At 37.3% G+C, this 19,150-nt stretch overlaps 1 protein-coding gene across 3 annotated transcripts in view; it reads right to left on the bottom strand.

Annotated features, from left to right (window-relative positions):
- Positions 1–18,612, bottom strand: part of LOC104219674 (DExH-box ATP-dependent RNA helicase DExH3) — a 43,038-nt gene extending 24,426 nt beyond the window's left edge. The window contains exons 1-12 of one of the 3 annotated variants that reach the window (XM_070156712.1): positions 18,117–18,612; positions 14,046–14,200; positions 13,869–13,956; positions 13,339–13,575; positions 11,349–11,444; positions 10,589–10,777; positions 10,274–10,433; positions 10,053–10,183; positions 9,447–9,617; positions 4,473–4,745; positions 2,981–3,175; positions 1,691–1,894 (exon numbers count right to left, since the gene is read on the bottom strand). In XM_070156712.1, the coding sequence (XP_070012813.1) occupies positions 1,691–1,894; positions 2,981–3,175; positions 4,473–4,745; positions 9,447–9,617; positions 10,053–10,183; positions 10,274–10,433; positions 10,589–10,777; positions 11,349–11,444; positions 13,339–13,575; positions 13,869–13,956; positions 14,046–14,200; positions 18,117–18,407 (2,190 nt within the window). In that variant the 5' untranslated portion in view covers positions 18,408–18,612. Of the gene's footprint in view, positions 1–1,690; positions 1,895–2,980; positions 3,176–4,472; positions 4,746–9,446; positions 9,618–10,052; positions 10,184–10,273; positions 10,434–10,588; positions 10,778–11,348; positions 11,445–13,338; positions 13,576–13,868; positions 13,957–14,041; positions 14,201–18,116 lie in introns of all 3 variants that reach the window. The other 2 variants (XM_009770376.2, XM_009770377.2) reach the window with 2 other exon arrangements.
- Between the last annotated feature and the right edge of the window lie 538 nt (positions 18,613–19,150).

The raw sequence follows: 19,150 nt of genomic DNA, 5'->3' as shown, positions 1-19,150 counted from the left end.
GATAAATCTCCTCATCATTGAACCTCCATGTCCCCATCTTAATTCTCTCAACTTCTGTTCTTGATGGGAATTCGATCAAGAAACATTCACACTAATTTCCTTAACTAAAATCCCAGCCGAAATTTTCCAATTCTTGGTTGCCCATTGTTGCAGCATGGTGCTTTAAAACTGTTGTTTATGAAAATGCCCAATAAACATCTTCGCAAATATCCCACTCTGCTTTTGCCCGACGATTTATCAATACAGAACTGATTGGCTTTTAGACTGCTATCATCAACCACAATGATTCTATCTTTATGCCAATCGTCTATTCGAGCCATCTGAACATAGCTCTCATCTCTGATACTATTTTCTACGTCCACCCTTATAGACTTTCCTTTTTCCACAAACCTTATAATCTTTTCGGCATAATCAGCTCATCCAACATTCTCTCCAACTTCTGGGATTTACTGCCACCACCTTGATGAATCTGCCCATGTTGTTGAAGTTTAAGAAAAAGTGATAGGAGTATAGTTGTCTTTGGTTCTCCCATCTTCTACATATTCTCCCTTTCTCCATCGAAGCCACCTGTATGCATCGACATAACTCCAGAATACTGTATCTATCAAGAGGCAATATGCTGATAAAGCTCTTACGTCTTTCCACCACTTCATACCATTCATCACCGTTTTCCAGAATCGCGAAAGACTTTAGCCCAGCAACGAGAATAAGATTTCTACCCATATTACTTTGTTAAAACTTCTTCACATTCTCTTTTCTCATCGGTGTAAACTAGGCTTAAGTTACACAGTGAATGTAGTTTAGTAAAACCAAGTAAGGATTATGAGGAAACTAAAAAGACAAAAACAGAAACTAAAAACTCTGCTAGAAAAGAAACTTAGATGCAAGATTAGCAGATACTGGAAAGGAAAGGAAGGAATTAAGATATAAGAGTATATAGAAGGATCAAGAAATTAGTTTCGAAAGCTCAGATATTGCCGGAGATGACTAACAGAAGTCGAAGCTTGGAAAGTCGCACGAGTCCAAGAGAGAGAAAAACACCCTCGTCACAACCATCTAGGATAAGGCACACAAGAATTTTTTTCCTCTTCAACCACCCTTCTAGAGAGTGAGTTAGAGGAAAGGTTTGCATGATCATGTATGATTGAAAGTGGATGGAACGATTTCTTCAAGGTGCAGCAAGAGAGGTCCATCAACTCTGAAGTAGAAAGGCTTGAACTTTGAAAACTGAAACTGTTGATTCTTAATTTTAAAGCCTAAAGGTGGGAAAGCTTGAAAGTTAACTAGTTAAGTAGGTAAAGATAAAGGTGGGAAAGGTTAAAATAAAAACAAGGATAAAGTTAGTAAAATCTTAGGCCTTTTCTATTTATGATATAATCTAATATATGTGCATTGTGTAAGTATGTGTTTTGGTATGGTCTCGATTTTTTTATTTTTCTTTTCTTTTTTCCGGTAAATACCAAAAACTGAATTTTTTAAAAACTTAAACCAAATACCACATGAAATACTGAAATACTGAATATCAATACTAAAATTTTCGGTGTTGGTTTGATAACTCGGTATATACAAAATATGCACACCTCAAGAGGCTTAGGTATTATTGTTGTTGTTGTTACAAAGGTGAAAGTTATTACTGACCCAAAAAAGAGCATAAGAAACATAGAAATTAGCATAAAGAAAAACCACTTACAGCCAATGGTTCTGGCGGCTGAAGAGCAGCTGATAGAAATTCAGCAATACTTCCAACCTGCAAACTCTTTATTTGCAAGCAAAGAGAATTCAAAGGAGTTCTCAGGAGTTCAGGTAGTTGATATTCAGCAAAAGCTTCATAAACACATCGTGGATATAAGTGGTAACACTCGCCTGGTTGCACACGGCCAGCCCTGCCCCTTCTCTGCAAAGCACGAGACATAACAGTTCCATAAACAAACACAAGAACATCCAACATATCATCAAAATTCGACTCGATATAACACTGAGAAGAATTTACATTTTTATCATCAGATATCCAAAATGAATTGAAGAGATGTTACTTCCAGGCAATGTACCACCTAGTATTTTGTCAAATAATAAAATTCCAGTGTAGCATATTTCACCTTTTCAACAACAACATTTGATGTAAACACAGGAAAACTGATCTCAGATAGTATGTGATTTTTTAAATTTTAGAAACAGTCTCCCTCATGTGTGCAAAGGTTTACAAAACAAGCAGGAAAAAAAAAGTGTACACGGTTCAGCTCATCATCGGACTCAGTTAACATGTTATGACACTTTCGGTATTTGCTAACATTTTAGGTATTTGCTAATGCTCGCCTTTGGTTTAAGAGGGGAAGGAGCTAGTCTTCATGGATGGAGAAATATGTTGTGCTGGATTTTCACCTGGTGAGTCAAAGGGAGGAGCGAAGGAAACCAGTTTGTTCACCAATCTCATCCTCCAAGAACTTATATTACATTTCAAATGCAGGGATAGTTATGTCATTTCTCCTCCTCTTCATTCATAACTGGAGACGTGAAAGAGGAGTTAAAGAACTCATTAAGTTTGCTTTCCATTGGATTAACTCTAACCAAATAGAAGCGCAAGGACCTTTTTTTTTCTTTATAAGCTGAAATGCAAGGCACCATAATCCAGTTTATTCCAACTGTAGCGGAATAAGCAACAATTCCGTGTGATCAACTTGGTTCCTACACTTTTTACTGCAAGGGACCAAACTAGAAAATAAATTTTAACAGCATATTAAGCTACCAAGAAAGTCATAAAAAGCAATTCAAAAACAAAATATTATCATGTTTTTTTACGTACCATCTAAGAACAGAACTGACTCATGTTACTTATAAGGAAAAGAACTATTCCTATAGTACTTGAGTTAAAGACAGATCTAGAATTTTGTTTGAAAAGAAGGTAAAAGGAAAAAAGAACTATCATATGGAAAGTTTAGGCTTAGGCTGAGTAAGAATGAAGCTTTTTACTCAAGGAACTTACTTGTCGGGCAGAGGCTTGTGAAATCCATGAAGGTAATAAACATGGAGTATTATTTAACGCGTCATAGGTCGTCTCCTTCGCTTTTCCACAGTCCACTACAAAGACAACATCATTTATAGTAATACTTGCCTCGGCCATGTTTGTTGCAAGTACTATTTTACGTACATTCTGAGGTGCCTTCTCAAATATGAGTTTCTGCAGATTACAATTTAAGTTTGTCAAAACATTACAGCCAAGGACAAGGAAAGTACACTTCTAGTAAGAATACATCTGAACTGATAGTAAAAGAGTAAAGCATAGATATCCCATTGCAATTAGTAGAAGAATTTCCTTCTAAAACAAGGAAGATGAAAATGCAACTTCCATTTATAACCATCATCTATGTATACTCGCTGATTGGGACAGACAAATTTCCTCAGCCTCCTTGAGGTGCTAGGCAGCAGGCCTATTCCAGAATAACGCCGTTATATTTCTTCAAACAGAAATCCTCTCTGTGTGTACTAAAGTGCATAAATGAAGGTGGTTCTTTTTTCTTTTGGGTGGGGGATTCAGAGGTTATTGAAAACCTTTTTGGCTTTTTATCGAAAAAGAAATTCTAATTATAGAGACCTACAAGAGGATCAATTAAGATACCTGCAATACATAAAGAAACTTTTACTTTTCATTTAACAAATCTACTAAATTGAGTGGGCCAGACTTATCAAAAAATATTAAGTGGGCTAATCGGCATGTCAAATATATGCCTCCCGTCGTGAACGATGAATCAGTATGCTGTAGTGCACTACTTCTTCAATAGATCACCCAGTAATCCAGTTTGCCAGCAGAGCATCCATGGCCAGACTCCCGACCAAGACAAAAGTTAATAATATATTGGCCTTTGACTTGGCAGGATTATCACAAGTGTAGCAAAGAAAGCCCATGTAAGAAGATCTTCATGCAGAGAAAGCACTTAGCGCTATGGTATGAAGAAGATGAACCGTACTTTTGCTCGAAAAAATTATCAAGACTGTCGAAATGTGTTGTCATTTAACATTATGGGGAAAATGTGGAGGCAATGAGTTTCTCTTTGAGTTTCTGGGAAAGAGGAAAGGGAAAATTGACGACCAACAAACAAAAATAACAAACCTAGTGTATTCCATAAATGGGGTTTAGGGAGGGTAGTGTATACGCAGACCTTACCCTACCTTATAAAGGTAGAGAGGCGGTTTCCGATAGACCCTCGGCTCAAGGAACAATGGAGGAAAATTGACAACCAAGTGAAAAAAAAAGTGAGTCATATGTAACTTTATTGTAATTTGTACAGCTTCTACTTCTCTTGTGTCGCCTGAAAAGGTGACACCTCAACAGAACAGATCCTAGTAACAATAGATACACGTGTCAACATTATGAAAATGAAGGAGATATGCGGTTGTACATTCAAAGAAAAGGGGAAACAACTGCAAGTTGCAAAACACAAAGATGCATCAAAGTAGGGAGAGATAAGCAGTCTTACCTGCTCAGAGGTTGCCATAGAACCATGACAAGTGAGCAACAACACTCTATTTGGGTCTCCCAAGAGAGGATGGGCTTTAAGTTGATCTCTTAAACAACTAATATCTTCCCAACCAGTCATAAATACTAATACAGCACCTGGACGTTCTTTTCGACATATATGGCACAAAACCGCCTCAATAAGATTGAATCCAATACAATCAGGAGCCCAGCATGCTAGTGAATCACGTGCCCTTGCACTATAACTCTCGAAGTTTGATTTGTTTAGAGCATCCTGTTATACAGTACATCATTCAAACAAGATTAATACTGTAACTTCTCTTTCAATACCAGCAATCAGACAATGCAATTTCTTTCTACAGCATCTAACCAACAAGAATGAAATTACCTGAGAGAGAAAGAACACAATGGGAGGAAACACATATATTGCAATAGATAGCAGTAGAAATTATACTTAACTTGTCCTAGAGAAGTTCAACAAAAGATTTAATATGCTTCAATCGTATAATATAAATTGGTTTTCAACAAAGCTAACTATACAGCATATCTCTAGGATTTCCTCACATAATGGTAACTGGAAAGTCTTTTTTAGAAGTGATGCAAAAGAAAAGAATGTTCAAGTGGCACATATATAATATTTACAAAAAGGAGCAGTCACTCCTTAAAAATTCAAGATTCTGTACAGGAAATTATGTTGCTTAGCTCTCCAACATATTTTGTTTTCAGTTCTCCCAAAACTTGAACCCTCTCTTTCCCACCAGGTTATGAATATGCAACAGCTAAGGCCCTATTATGCAGTTTAAGACTGCATTCGTAAGACATAAGTAAAAAATTCCAGTATATGCATCACAGAAGTCAAGAAAATTCTCTATGGAGTGGGATGAAAGTTTTAGAATATCAGGCAATCCATGCTTCCAAGAGTATCCTCAGACCATGTCCCCATATCACAAAGCGGGGAATGGAAGAATACAAAATCATATTTCAAATTCGAAAATTGGTGGAAGGGGACAGAGGGCTTCAGGGATAGAATAGCTACTTGGTGGCATTCTTTTGTTGTACAAGTAAGACCAGATTTTATCCTTGCTCAAAAACTCAAATTACTGAAAGATAAACCAAGAGAATGGAGGTCAGAACAAGGGGGAAATTTGGAGGTTTTGAAAAATATTTGCTTGAATAAAATTCTTGAACTTGATGTAGCACAAGATTCCAGGGATCTCTCGTAAGATGAATTATTGCAAAAGGCTAGTCTTAAAAATGGAGCTGGAGGAGATTGCTAAAAATGAGGAGCTACCTTGGAGACAAAAACTGAGAGTCCAATGGTTAAAGCAGGGGGGTAGAAATACCAAGCATTTTCAGAGGATTGCTAATGCTCATAGAAGGTTTAATAACATCGATAAGCTTAACGTCAATGGGACACAGGTTGAGGACATGAATGCTATTAAGGGTGAGATTTTAGCTTTCCATCAATCCTTGTATGCTGAATCTGAAGCTTGGAGGGCAGAGTTCAACTGCCCTAACTGTCCCAGAATCAGTGAGGCAGAGGAACAACGGCTGCAGAGGGAGTTTGAAGAGCAAGAAATCATTGGGGGTTTAAAGGCATATACTGCAGACAAAGCCCCGGATCCAGATGGGTACATCATGGGTTTCTTTATCCAGTGTTGGGATGTGATCAAAGAAGATGTTTGCATACTTTTCAAAATTTTCATTCACAAGAATTTTTCGAGAAAGTTCTACTGCTACTTATGTAACTTTAATTCCTAAGAAGGTTGGGGCTGTAGACTTGAAGGATTACAGACCTGTAGGTCTTATAGGTAGTGTATATAAGATCATATCAAAGGTGCTGACAGAAAGACTGAAGTAGTGATTCACAAGTTGGTTGACACTCAACAAATGGCCTTGATCAAAGGCAGGCAGATCATGGATGCTGCTTCAATAGCAAATAAGAGTGTGGATTCTAGAATTAAAGGGAGAATTCCTAGGCAAACTGGACATTGAAAAGGCATATGATCACATCAATCGGGATTATCCTCTGAAAACTCTGACGAATATGGGTTTCGGAAATAAATGGATCATGTGGATAGGTTTCTGCATCAGCAATGTTAACTTCTCTATCTTGGTTAACGGCTCTCCAGAGGGGTTCTTTTCTTCACAGAGAGGGTTAAGGCAAGGAGACCCTCTATCTCCTTACCCTTTTATAATTGCAACGAAAGGGTTGAATAGTATGACCAAGAAGGCAAATCATGAGGAGCGGATAAGAGGTTTCAAGGTGGTGAATGATGACAAAAGCAACATGGAAATTACTCATCTTCTTTATGTTGAAGACTCCTTGATTTTCTGTGATGCTGAAGAAGAGCAAGTCAGACATGCAGGGTTGATACTTTCGATTTTTGAAGCAGTTTCAGGATTACATGTTAACTGGAGCAAGTCGCAGATGTATACAGTTAATAAGGTCACCAAGACTTGGAGGTAGGATGGGGTTTTAGGTTGTCAAGTGGAAACCTTCCAACTACATACTAGGGGATGCCGGAGCAAAAAATAAATCGCACGAGATTTGAAATGGAGTATTGGAGAGATGTGAAAAGAAACTAACCACATGGAAAAGTAACTATCTCTCTTTGGGGGGAAGGATTACTTTAGTCAATAGTGTTTTGTATGCTCTTCCTACTTATATGATGTCGTTGTTTCCAATACCAGTAAAAGTTTGAGAAAAAGATGGATGTAAAAAAGGAGAAATTCATATGGCAAGGCAGGAGAAAAAATGTACCATGTGGTGAAATGGAGGACCCTAATCAACAGCAAGAATGAAGGAGGCCTGGGAATCAAAAATTTGAGACAACATAATAAGAGTTTACTTATGAAGTGGCTGTGGAGATTTTCCCCGGAGGAACAAGCTTTGTAGAAGAAGGTAATCAGTCAAAAATATGGGGCAGATGGGTTGTGGTGTACAAGTAGTGTTTCTGGTGCTTATGGGTAAGTGTTTGGAAGTCTATAAGATGCTTATGGTCAGATTTGTTCAGTAATGTGAGAATTACAGTTGGTAATGGCACCAAAACTTCTTTTTGGATTGATGACTGGGTTGGCAATGAACCTCTGAAAGAAACTTTTTCAGACATTTTCAACTTAGTGCAACAACCTCAAGCTACTGCGGCTAAGACATGAGATTGCAGGGTTGGAATGTGACATGAGCTTGCTGGGTTGGAATGCGACATTCAGAAGGTTCCTCAATAACTGGGAGGTTATAGAGTGAGTGAATTCTTCAAATTGCTTGATAGCTTCAAAGGGGTTGTAGAGGAAGAGGACAGAATAGCATGGGAAAGAGATAGCAGGGGAATTTATACTGTGAAGTCAGCTTATAGTTTTTTAAATTGCTCTGGACAACCACGCAATGGGCCGTGGAACTGGAAGCACATCTGAAGGTCAAGATACCTTTTAAAGTGGCATGCTTCTGTTGGCTAGTGGTTAAAGAGGATGTTCTAACTCATGATAGTTTGATAAGGAAAGGAATGCAACTATGCTCTAAATGTTTTTTGTGTGACAATGAGATTGAAACAAATAGCCACCTTTTTATACATTGTAAAGTGACCAGCAAGTTGTGGTATTTATTCATGAGTATGAAAGGATTAAACTGGACAGTACCCAGGACAACTGCAGAAATGATAGCATGCTAGAATGATCCAGGTATCCAACTGAGGAAGAAGAAATGGTGCAGCATAGTCCAGCTTGTATTTAGTGGACAATATGGATGGAAAGGAACTATAGATGCTTTGAAGATAGATTTTTAGTTCTGCATAGACGATCAAGATGAACGGTATATTTTTTGTTTCAATTTTGGTGTAAAGAAGCCCTTGTAGAAGATGTAGAGTCCATAGTGGACATCATTGGGGCCTTGTAACTACCACGAGACTATGTGTTTGCTCTTTTTGGGGTTTTGTAGCTTTCTGTAATCTCTTAGCACAATCTTTGTGATAAGGGTTACTTTATCTTATAGATAAAATATGTTGCCTTCTGAAAAAATGTCATGCAAACACATCTGAACACCCACATTATGCCAGGGACATCTAATACCTTGGCATTAAACAAGAGCAATTTCTTGAGAAATCATGCTGGTTCCTAATGAAAATGAAAAACATTATGCATCTAGTAATTAGCCAAAATGAACTGTTTCCTCTCCCCCTTCTAGGAAGAAAGGAAAAAGTGCACCTTGGACTTGAGATGTTTGAAGCTTTAAACTTAAATTGATCATTTGGGAGTGAAATGGGTGTGAAAAAGGGGCTTCCTTTAGATGAATCAAATATTTGCCTCTACATATGGAAGAACCAGAAAAATTCAAGAGACCTTTTTTTAATTTTGATAAGTAAACTCCAAAAGGCTTTCTTCTAACCAGAATCCAAAAGGTGAATTCTCTATCCAGATTAATAGGGGAGAGCTCATCCACTCTAAATTGACATTTAGCAGAGAGCGCAGTTGAGTGAATGGGTACAGAAGTAATGGAGAACAAGGGGCAGAGCAATTCTGTGAAGTTACTTTTAACAATTCTGTTTTAACGGTCTAGGGAATGGTATTAGCTTCCCTCAAGGCCTTCACGTTCTACCATATGAAGAGCATATAATTTCCATCTTAATTTATGATATTGTTTGATGATCTACAGCCTACAGGGAACATCTGATTTACAACTAACAAGATCAAACTTCAGTTGAGTCACTCTGTCTTCATAATTTCCAAATTTCGAGATCAAGGAAAAATCATGAATTTTCTCCATCTTAGATGTTCATAGCTAGAGAAGGACATCAAAAGAAAATAAAAAGACAATCAGGAAACGAGCATTGGAAAGAAGAATATAGGACAGAGTTGTGAAAATATTATGAAGAAAGAAGCTGAAACCTAACAAAAATTGACTAAAAAGGAAAATTTACAACTAGCAAATAAGAAAGTACATCATCTCATGTATAGACACAACTGCAAATAGAATAACAACCTCAACAAGAGCAGTTATCTGATTTTTCTTTTTGCGGGGTGCTAACTGTTTTTGTGTTTTCCACATCTTCTCCTGACCATAATCATCAATTTGGTTGAACGAAGTCAACTTATACCCTGTTATTTCCAGCAAATCTTCCAGAAAATGTGCTCTTACAGGATATGTGAAGCCCTAGATCATACAAAATCCAATCAGCCAAAATGTTAACATACTGTGTCAAATAAGCCTAAACCCTGGTTTAACAAAACCATTATAGAAGGATTTACAGTTATTCTGGAACAAAAAGTCAACATATTATGACCTTAATTGATAGTATAATATTACATAACAAAGCAACGAAATGAAACATAAATCTCAAGTAAAGCTAAAATTATATAAATATTTTGTGTTAATACTGTGAATCAACAAACAATAGACTAACATCTTGCATTTATGCACCCTTCTAAAGGCATAAAATTGGGAAGCTCATTCTTCACAAATCTGGATTGAGAAATTCTGCAAATGGAACATGCAGGTGAAACATAGAGTATTGGGCAGTGTAATCTAGAGCACAAACACCAATAAAGTGAATAAGTTCAACAAAGTGGGATCCAAGTTGCAGCTTACCGGGATATGAATCATCGGTGCCCCTCCAAAGTAACTGGAAAATAATTCAGCATTAAGAGTAGCACTCATTAAAATCAATCTCAAATCTGGGCGTCGTGGAAGAAGATCCTTCAACACAATCAACAGGAAGTCTGATAAAGAATGAGAAGTAAATAGTGAAGGCATTGAAAATACTTTCATAAGAAAACCAAAACCAAAGACCAAATTGCTAATTCATGTACCTTCATTCATGCCTCGCTCATGAATCTCATCAACGAAAACATGGGTTATACCGTCAAGATTGCGGTCACTGAGAAGACGACGAAGCAAAATACCACTTGTGCAAAATAGTAAATGTGTATTTTTTCCTTTCACCCCTTCTAATCGTACTTTGTACCCCACCTACCAAAAATAGTCTGTGAAGAACAGCAACTAAAATAAAGAAGTTTCCAAAATATATTGTAACAACATCATTTTGACTTTGGGACTGTCTCATCCGGTGAAAGCTTAACCCAAAGATGGAAAAAAAATCAGTGCAAAGAGGAATAGTAGCATACTGAGTCACCAAGAGGTTCTCCCCTCTCTGTAGCCACTCTTTCTGCAACCGCCAAAGCAGATATTCTTCGAGGCTGTGTACAAATTATGCTACAAAATGCTCCACGACCAGATTCTATTTCTGACTCTAGAATGTACTGTGGCAGTTGAGTGGTCTTACCACATCCTGTCTCGCCAGAAATTACAACCACCTATTGTAATAATCAAAAAAAAACTTAGTTGACATAAATCAATTTAACATGTCACAATCAATTCTCAGTTCCTTAAGTTTCTACTCTGCAATTCACAAACTTCTAGAATCCCTACACGTATAATAGTTATTAAACTATGCTATCTTCTCTTTTTATCCCAATGCTACAATAGGTTTACGCGCTACGAACAGCAATATGTCCTAGTCTGCTCCCTGGACATCCTCCATATACTCCATATACTAGAGGACCAAAGCCAGTTAAATGTGATGGGTTACCTGTTTACAGTGCTTAAGCAAATCATATAGTTACTAAGGGTCTTGACTCTTGACTGCGCAAATAGGAGAGCAAAGGCGTATACATATTTTGATTGAACTTCTTTAGTCCGAAAAATCAAAAATGATTATGAAATGCAAGAGAACCTTCAAAAGCATTTAAACCGCAAGCACGATCGCATCTATCATGATAAAGGACTAGTGCCATATTATCAAGAATAAAGAAGGGCACCGACTCGGACGACATATCTGACATATGCAATCACCGTAGAAGAATCACAAGTTCATCAGAGTATGACCTGATTACGTGCAATTGCTTGGAGCAACCTTTCTTTTTCCTTAAATGCAGGAAGAGATTTCCGAAATTCGAGCATTTTGTTGCCATCAGGAGATTCCTGTGCAAAAATAAAAATCCAACAAAAACTTATACATGGAATATGTATCCAACAAAGTTCGTTGATATGGGAGAAGGGAAAAAAAGAGGACGAAACAATGAGTTGAACATACAAAGATAGCATCTTAAAAAAGAGGTTGTGATTAGATAAAAAGCTCCCAGTGCAATTAAATTCTCTACATTCACCTCAGCAATATAGAATGCTAACTGTTGCAAGCCATATGGAGACTTCTCAAACCACTCTAAGCATCAATATTTCTTCTTGGTTCAGAAGTCCTTAGACTTGCTATCTAGTCCCAAATTTGGTTAAGAGATCAGCTAAAGAAGCAGAGTTGCTTGCTTATTTCATATTAGAATGTCAAAATGATACAAGATGATGAAATGTGCAGCCACACTGGGGTTTGAAATAGTTGTCTTGCATGTGTCCTTGTAATCTCAAGTTAACTGTCAGGTGCCTGATGTCGCTTAGCTTAGATGATCACTAATAGTTTCAATAAGTACAAGTATGATATACCAGCAAATTAACTACCTAATCTTGTCTTAGCACTGTCACATAAAATGGGATGCAAAGGTAATAGATATGAAGAGTTGTCAAACTAGACAACCAATTTATTTATAAAATAATAAACCAAAGTATACTGGAATCTAATTAGTCCAGAATGATACGAATTCCCAAACAATTCCAGCTACTTAAAAGAGTAAGAAATAACAGATCAATATGAAATTATAGACACTAAAATATGCACAAAAACATATAACAACAAAAATTAATAGATTCTTGTGAAAAGCCAAGTTCAATTTCAGCATATACTGCTTAAATTATCTATTTTCTAAGGCAGACGAACCTCGAGTCTTTATCCCTTCTAAATTCACTCTAACTATCTTAAAAATCAAATGTATAAAGAAGATGGACCTTGGGCCTAACTAGCCCCAAAACTTAGCTCATGAGATGATGATTGTCCGAAACCATATAAAGAGATACCAACCCATTCCCTCAACCGATTCCATCACACTCCGGACATCTGGAGTGAGAACAATATAACATGGCGGCCCAACATTTGGTAACAACATAAGCTTTTAGATGAAATAGTCACACACTTCTACTTGGTATCATAACCTTTGTGTTAAATTATGGTTGTGCAATCACCAGCCATGTCAGGGAGGAAAAAGAGATCGTTATTGAGTTGTCTGACTGTCCTGGATTCGAGTCTCACCGCCACCCATTATCAAAAAATAATTTCAACGTACTTGGCGCACAAAAAAGATTAAGACTCATAGGTGAGGATGCGTGTTGAAGGTATAATTGAATAATAAAATAATGTTCTCTCTAACAGCTTAAACTTTTAGATGAGATGGTCACACACTTTCACAAAACAATGATAGAAGATCTCTTACAACTATGAGAATTGAGAAGCATAAAATTAGGCCGTTTGAAACAACAAGGATAAACTAAATCATTAAGAAATGTGAAAGCAACAAATCTATGGAACCCATGCATTGGCACATTGACATGGATTGACCAAGAACATGTTAGCATGGATAAAGGTGAAATATGATCTATAAGAGGGAGGACAGTGATAAATCTATCAAAAGTTGCAACATGTCACAACAAACTGAGGATGAATCTGGAAAGATGACTTCAAAGGTCAGAGAGTGAAATTAATATGCGCACAACTGATGATATGCCCACACTTTTTTTTTTAATAAGGGCCCACACTTTTCTAAGAATTGTTCTTTATATCTTTCCCAGTGTTCACTATTGCAAGCCAACATCCCTTGTCTTTTAGATTAAGGTCAGGAGCAGAGAGTGAGACATGCATTTGGAACAGAGAATGTTTTCCACAAATATAAAGAAACATAATTAAAAGAAAGGAAAAAAGAACACGGAATGATACCTGCCAAGCCCTCTGCATATTACGCATGCGTAAGCTCCGCCTCTGAAGAACCTTCTCCATGACAGAGCCATCTAAGAATGAATCTGGATTTTCATCCAAGTTCACATCTTCAACCATATCAGAGGAGTTAGTTCCATCTAAAATGTTTTCAGCTTTTCCACTAATGAGCTGTGTTCTATCAATATGCTCCTGAAGCAAGCCTTCTACTCTCCTTTGCAAACTTAGTGGGATTACTACCTGCATCAAGGCCAATCAAACATTTAAGTTCTGCTTTCTAAATTAAAGAACAAATCTAGAGTATCTGTTGAACCTTAAGAAATCTGGCGAGGACACATTCAGATAACTACACATCAATGCCATTTCTAAATTGTTATCTCTCAAGTTTATTCTTTTGTTTAACACAAAATTAAAACCACATCCATTTATGCCAACTTAAAAGTTCATTGCTCAAATTGTTACTGCATATATATTCAAACCCTTACCAAAATGCAACAGAGAGAAATAATTGTACGGGTAGGGACAACTCATACCTCTCTTTGAGGCCGCTTATCATCAAGATCGGGTCTGTAATTTGGAAGAGGAACCTTGCTCACCACTACAACTTTTCCATAAATTTCACTGCAAGATGCAAAAAGAAGTTATTAATAAAGCACAAACACATGATAACAAACTATGTGGGAGAAATTACCAAAAATACTCTTACCTACCTATAGAGACCCATCCTTTTGGCAAGGTTGCATATCTGCTCATAGTCTCTTCTATCCCTCTTATCTCTGGATACAACCTCTTGGTCCTTTTCGTTACGCAGCAGCAGGCTAAGTTTCCATTTCCACTCATCTATATTGGCCACTGATGATGAAGCCTGCCATTGAATCTCAAAGTCCATAAGTAAAGCTTTAACTGAAAAAACATTCATACCAAAAATATTTTACACAGAAAATATGCACAAGATTTACTAAAAAGATTAAACGAAAAGCAGACATGTAAATTGATGAAATAGATCTATATTATTCATTTCTTAAAATTTCTTGGCCTTTTCATTTGAGCAAACCCAAGCAGAAACTAATGGCTGTTGACCACTGACAACAAGACCCACCATCAAGCCTTTCAACAGCCACAGAATCCCTAAATGAAGTCCATATCTACATTCTAAGCCAACTCACAACTATTCTTTTCCACGACTCTTTTGTAAATTAAACAGGCAAACAGCACACCAATTGCCAACTATCATGCATACCTTTTTAGCAGAACATGAAAATAAAAAAATAAAAATTGATAAAAGTAATAAAACTTTACTAATGTTTGGGCAAAAACAAGCCCGTGTACAAGAGGTATACTGGAACTATCAATGGGACTTATTGGACTGCAATCCTTCAACTCATTCGCTCCACTTCTCTTTGGAATAAGAGCAATACATGAATCATTAAGGCTTCTTTCAAAATATTTTTAGCTACAAAATTCTGGTAAGATCAAACTTGACATTGCCCCAACGCATCTTTTTGATAGGTAATGCCCCAGCGCTTTTGTTAGAATTCCATAATGAAGCCATACGAACCCTGGAACTTTATCCCCGTTATAGAATTTGATCACTGCCAAAATTTACTCCTCATCAAAAGGTCTTTGCATCATTGCCTCCTCTTCTGAAATAGAAGGTAGACTTAACAAAGATGATCTCTATTGTTCAGTTGCAGAATAAAGCTATGTTGCTCGGACTCTCCAAAAACGTCGTCGGGTGCGTGTCGGATTCTCCAAAAGCAGTGTATTTTCAGAGAATCCAACACGGGTTCCGGACATAGGAATAAAGTGCTTCATAGAACCTCAGGATCTCAACAACAACAACAACCCAGTAAAATCCCACAAGTAGGGTCTGGGGAGGGTAGAGTGTACGCGGACCTTACCCTTACCCCGAGGGAGTCGAGAAGTTTCCGGTAGACCCTCGGCTCAAGAAAACCTCAGGATCTCATTGTTGATTTTTTTCCTCTTGTAAAATAATATCATTTGATTCAAGCTAATAATGGCCAATCGCTTGAGTGCATTGGTCATATTATGAAAAAAATTAGTGTTTTTGCCCCATGACGTAACCATAGGCACCTTAACTTCTATATCCAAGAGAGTTCCTCTAGTTTAGCAATTTTTTCCAATTCCATCATAAGATCAGTTTTGGGCACCAACTCTTCCTCTTAAGTCCCTGCTCTCCCATTGCCGGTCTAAAATTAGCACCTTGCTTAATATTTCAGATTTCTTGATTTTTAGCATTCCAAAGGTGTACAAATTCTTTTTCAACATAACCTTAATCTGGTAGAGTTTTTAGAAAAAATGAACTGGATTGCCTTGGACGTATATAGAATCTCACGATTCCTCTACCAGGTCATCGAATCCTTAATGTTATCACATGTTTCGGACTTGAAGTAATGGGTTGTTTGACCACTATCAGCATTGCAGTAGAAAGGGAACTGATCCGAAGCAACACTAGGCATTAATGATTGTTTTATGTTTCTAAGACAATCATCCCAGCTTGAAGAAAATTAGAATCTATTAATTATGGAGCTTGTTGTGCTGTTTGACCTCTTGACCAGATGAAATTGCCACCCACAAGCGGCAGGTCATTTAGTTCAAGCTCTTCGATGAAGATTGAGAAGTCCTCCATAGCAGCACTTGTCATTCTGTTGTTCTTCATCCTTTCCCCTAGGAATCCGGTAACATTGAAGCCATCACGTATAACTCGAGGCTTGTTGAATAATTCTTCAATTGGGCTAAGTTCAAGCCAAACACCAGCTTGAAATAGTCACAATATTCCTGAGAAGCACTGAAATGGTATGTTGACCCGTAGGATTTCATTATTAATCCAAGCTTATTAGTCCCAAATAATAATTCATCTCCTCTAGTGCCTTCTACCTCTAAAGCCACATAATCAGTACGACCCATCCCCACTTAACTTGCAAAGTGAAGGGGAAAAAATCTGCAGCTTGGTTTTTTGTGAACGCATTTTATCAGCTTCGTCTTTTTAATAAAAGCTTTAACACACTCTACTTTTCCAAACTTTGTACACCTCTAACATTCCACGACAAGATTTTCAGTTTCATCTAAATGTTAAAAAGGTACCTTCCTGCCTTTTCCCCTGCTTGTGTCTGTCTTATAATTAATGTTGAATTCAAGATTATTGAGCTCCAAACTCCTCTTTGTTCAATTTTGGAGTTGAGTGACTAGATTTGTGTGCTTTGAATGGTTGTATGAAGAATAATCTTGAATGAGTTTCATTTATTTTTTTTCAAGCATGCAACTTGAACATTTATAATTTGAGCTACTGCCACCCAAACAAGTCCCTTAAAGTTCGTACACAAGCTTATTCTTCACACACCCATTCAAAGCACACAAATCTGGTTGTCCTCCCAATGTGCAACACTATATATATCCAATAACTCTCCTGTATGTGTAACCCAGTTTCGGGGTACTTGCATGGACTTGAATGAGGACTTACAAGTTTTGGAACAGGTTTACCGGAATTGGCTATAAGACAATATTGGAATATGTGAATCACCTCATCTACAACAACAACAACCCAGTATAATTCCACTTAGTGGGGTCTGGGGAGGGTAGTGTCTATGCAGACCTTACCCCTACCATGGAGTAGAGAGGTTGTTTCCAATAGACCCTCGGCATACTTCCCTCCTCGCTCTTGGGGTGACTCGAACTCACAACCTCTTGGTCTAAAAACTAAAAACTAAAAACAAAAACTATTAGAGAAGAGCCACTTTGATTTGTTTATTTTAGGTCTGCAGCAGAAGCATTCAAAATGGAGCTTTTGCCCACCCCTATAAATTCCTAGAATCCACATTCCAGTTTATTCTTCACACATCTTTTTGGAGCATACAAATCTATCTGTCCTCTAATCAGCAACGATAACTATTATTGCCAACTTTAAAACAGAGCAATCTTCTGAGAGACCAACTCGCAACCTCTTGCGCTACCTCTTCAGAGATCCAACACATGGCAGCAGCCTAGTATTGGCTAGGGTCGCTAGGCTCAAGTAATAGCAACTGAAAGAATCCTTGTCCCAAGCACACCAGCCAAGTGGTATTTTCAAAAGTAAAGAACAACTTAAAAACAGAAAAATGGGAAAAACGTTGAGCCCCCCCCCCCCCCCAATAAAAAATCCAACAAATCGGAAAATGAAAAGTCAAAATTTTCAAGAGAACGACATTGTAAGTGTTTCCTTTCACACTAAAGGTTCCACAACTGAAAAGAACTCAAAGCTCCCAGATTTAAACATGACCTAAGCTACAAGTAATTTTTAAAACTCCTTTCCAGTACACTACCCCCTCTATGTTGATCGGACTCTTCAAAAATGTAGCCGAGTGCATATCATATTCTCTGAAAATAGTTTTTGGAAGGTCCGATATGGGTGAAGCAGCTTTCTGAAGAGTCCACACAACACAGCTACCCCTTGCTTGCTTGGCCCAACCAAGAAAAAAAGGACAATTGGGAAGTATTAGTATTAAAAACATTGTTAATTCCAAATCAACTTGTCAAACAACAATTAGCACTTCAATTTAGTTATTATTTTGTTATTATTACAAATAACTACAACAGTAACAACAGTAAACATCTAAAATCCATATATAGCATTTAATTTCCCAAAATAAGCCAAAATGAAATTCAACACATAGAATAAGATAAGCACACACATGCAATGATTCTCGTAGGCATAGAACTTAACAATAAAGCCTACTTTTATTATCCCAAAAAAGGAAATTTCAAAATAACTAAAATGAAATTACCGGATGATTTTCGTAGTCGCATTCATATTCATCGTCGGAGAATTGCTCCAACGCGGCGGTAGCAGGGTACCTACAAAACCCACGCGGCTGTCCCAACCAACGAAAATTCGAATCCGGTAAATAATAAACCTTACTTACATCACTGCCGATCAAAATTCGCCGGTGGCAAGCCGCGAATATATTCCGGTTTGAATTGGAAGAGAATAGATTAGAGAGAAGTGTAGAGCAAGTAGAAAAATAAGAAGACCTCCGTTTTGTGCATGCTAAGAGAAACCCTACTCTCGAATGCATTCTATGTATTTGATAAAAGGAGCTTGAAAGGGGCTATGATCATTGCTGTACTTCAGTTTTTTAACCTTCTCTTGCCTCGGGAAGGAAAAGAAGATGATAGTGTGCCCAAGAAAATGGTAGCTCCGATAGCACAGAGGCGGTGGTGAAGGATAGTAGAGTGGCGCTGGCGCTGGCGCCGGGTGAGTAAAATTGTAGTTAAGTATAGTATACTTATGCCAGAACTATACCATAATATACTAGCATATTTTTTGGGTTTTGAAAAATATTTTTGCTCATATTTATCTTTACATAAAAAGTAGCTAAATTTCTATTACTTTTGAAATTGAGCTATTTTTAAACGACCAGTCGTAAATCTGGCTATTTTTGAATTTCTCCCGAAAAATAGCTAGAACTAATTTCTCAATTTTAGGGCCATTTGGAAGGCAACCTTTGTAATTGAGTTTGGGTGTAATAAGTTTGACCTATTTGTCTCGACAAATAATTACTTAGTCCATATGGATGGAATGGAATACTATAATTGAGGTGGATTTTTTTTATTTTATTTTTTTGTTTATAAGATCAAGCACTTTCATTACTTCAAAAAAGGAGCATACAAGTAGCGAGGTGTAGGTACACCACTGGTAGCATAAGGAAAAAGATATTCTAGATCTATAGTTTCATCCGTAGATGGATTAATACAAAAAAAGTGGTTTCAGTATCTATATAGCTACATTCTTGATTGTTGTGATCATTTGTGCTCGCAC

Source organism: Nicotiana sylvestris, chromosome 9 (assembly GCF_000393655.2).
Source record: "Nicotiana sylvestris chromosome 9, ASM39365v2, whole genome shotgun sequence".
NCBI lineage: Eukaryota > Viridiplantae > Streptophyta > Magnoliopsida > Solanales > Solanaceae > Nicotiana > Nicotiana sylvestris.
The sequence above is the reverse complement of the archived record's forward strand: the minus strand, read 5'-3'. Positions and strand labels throughout refer to the sequence as shown.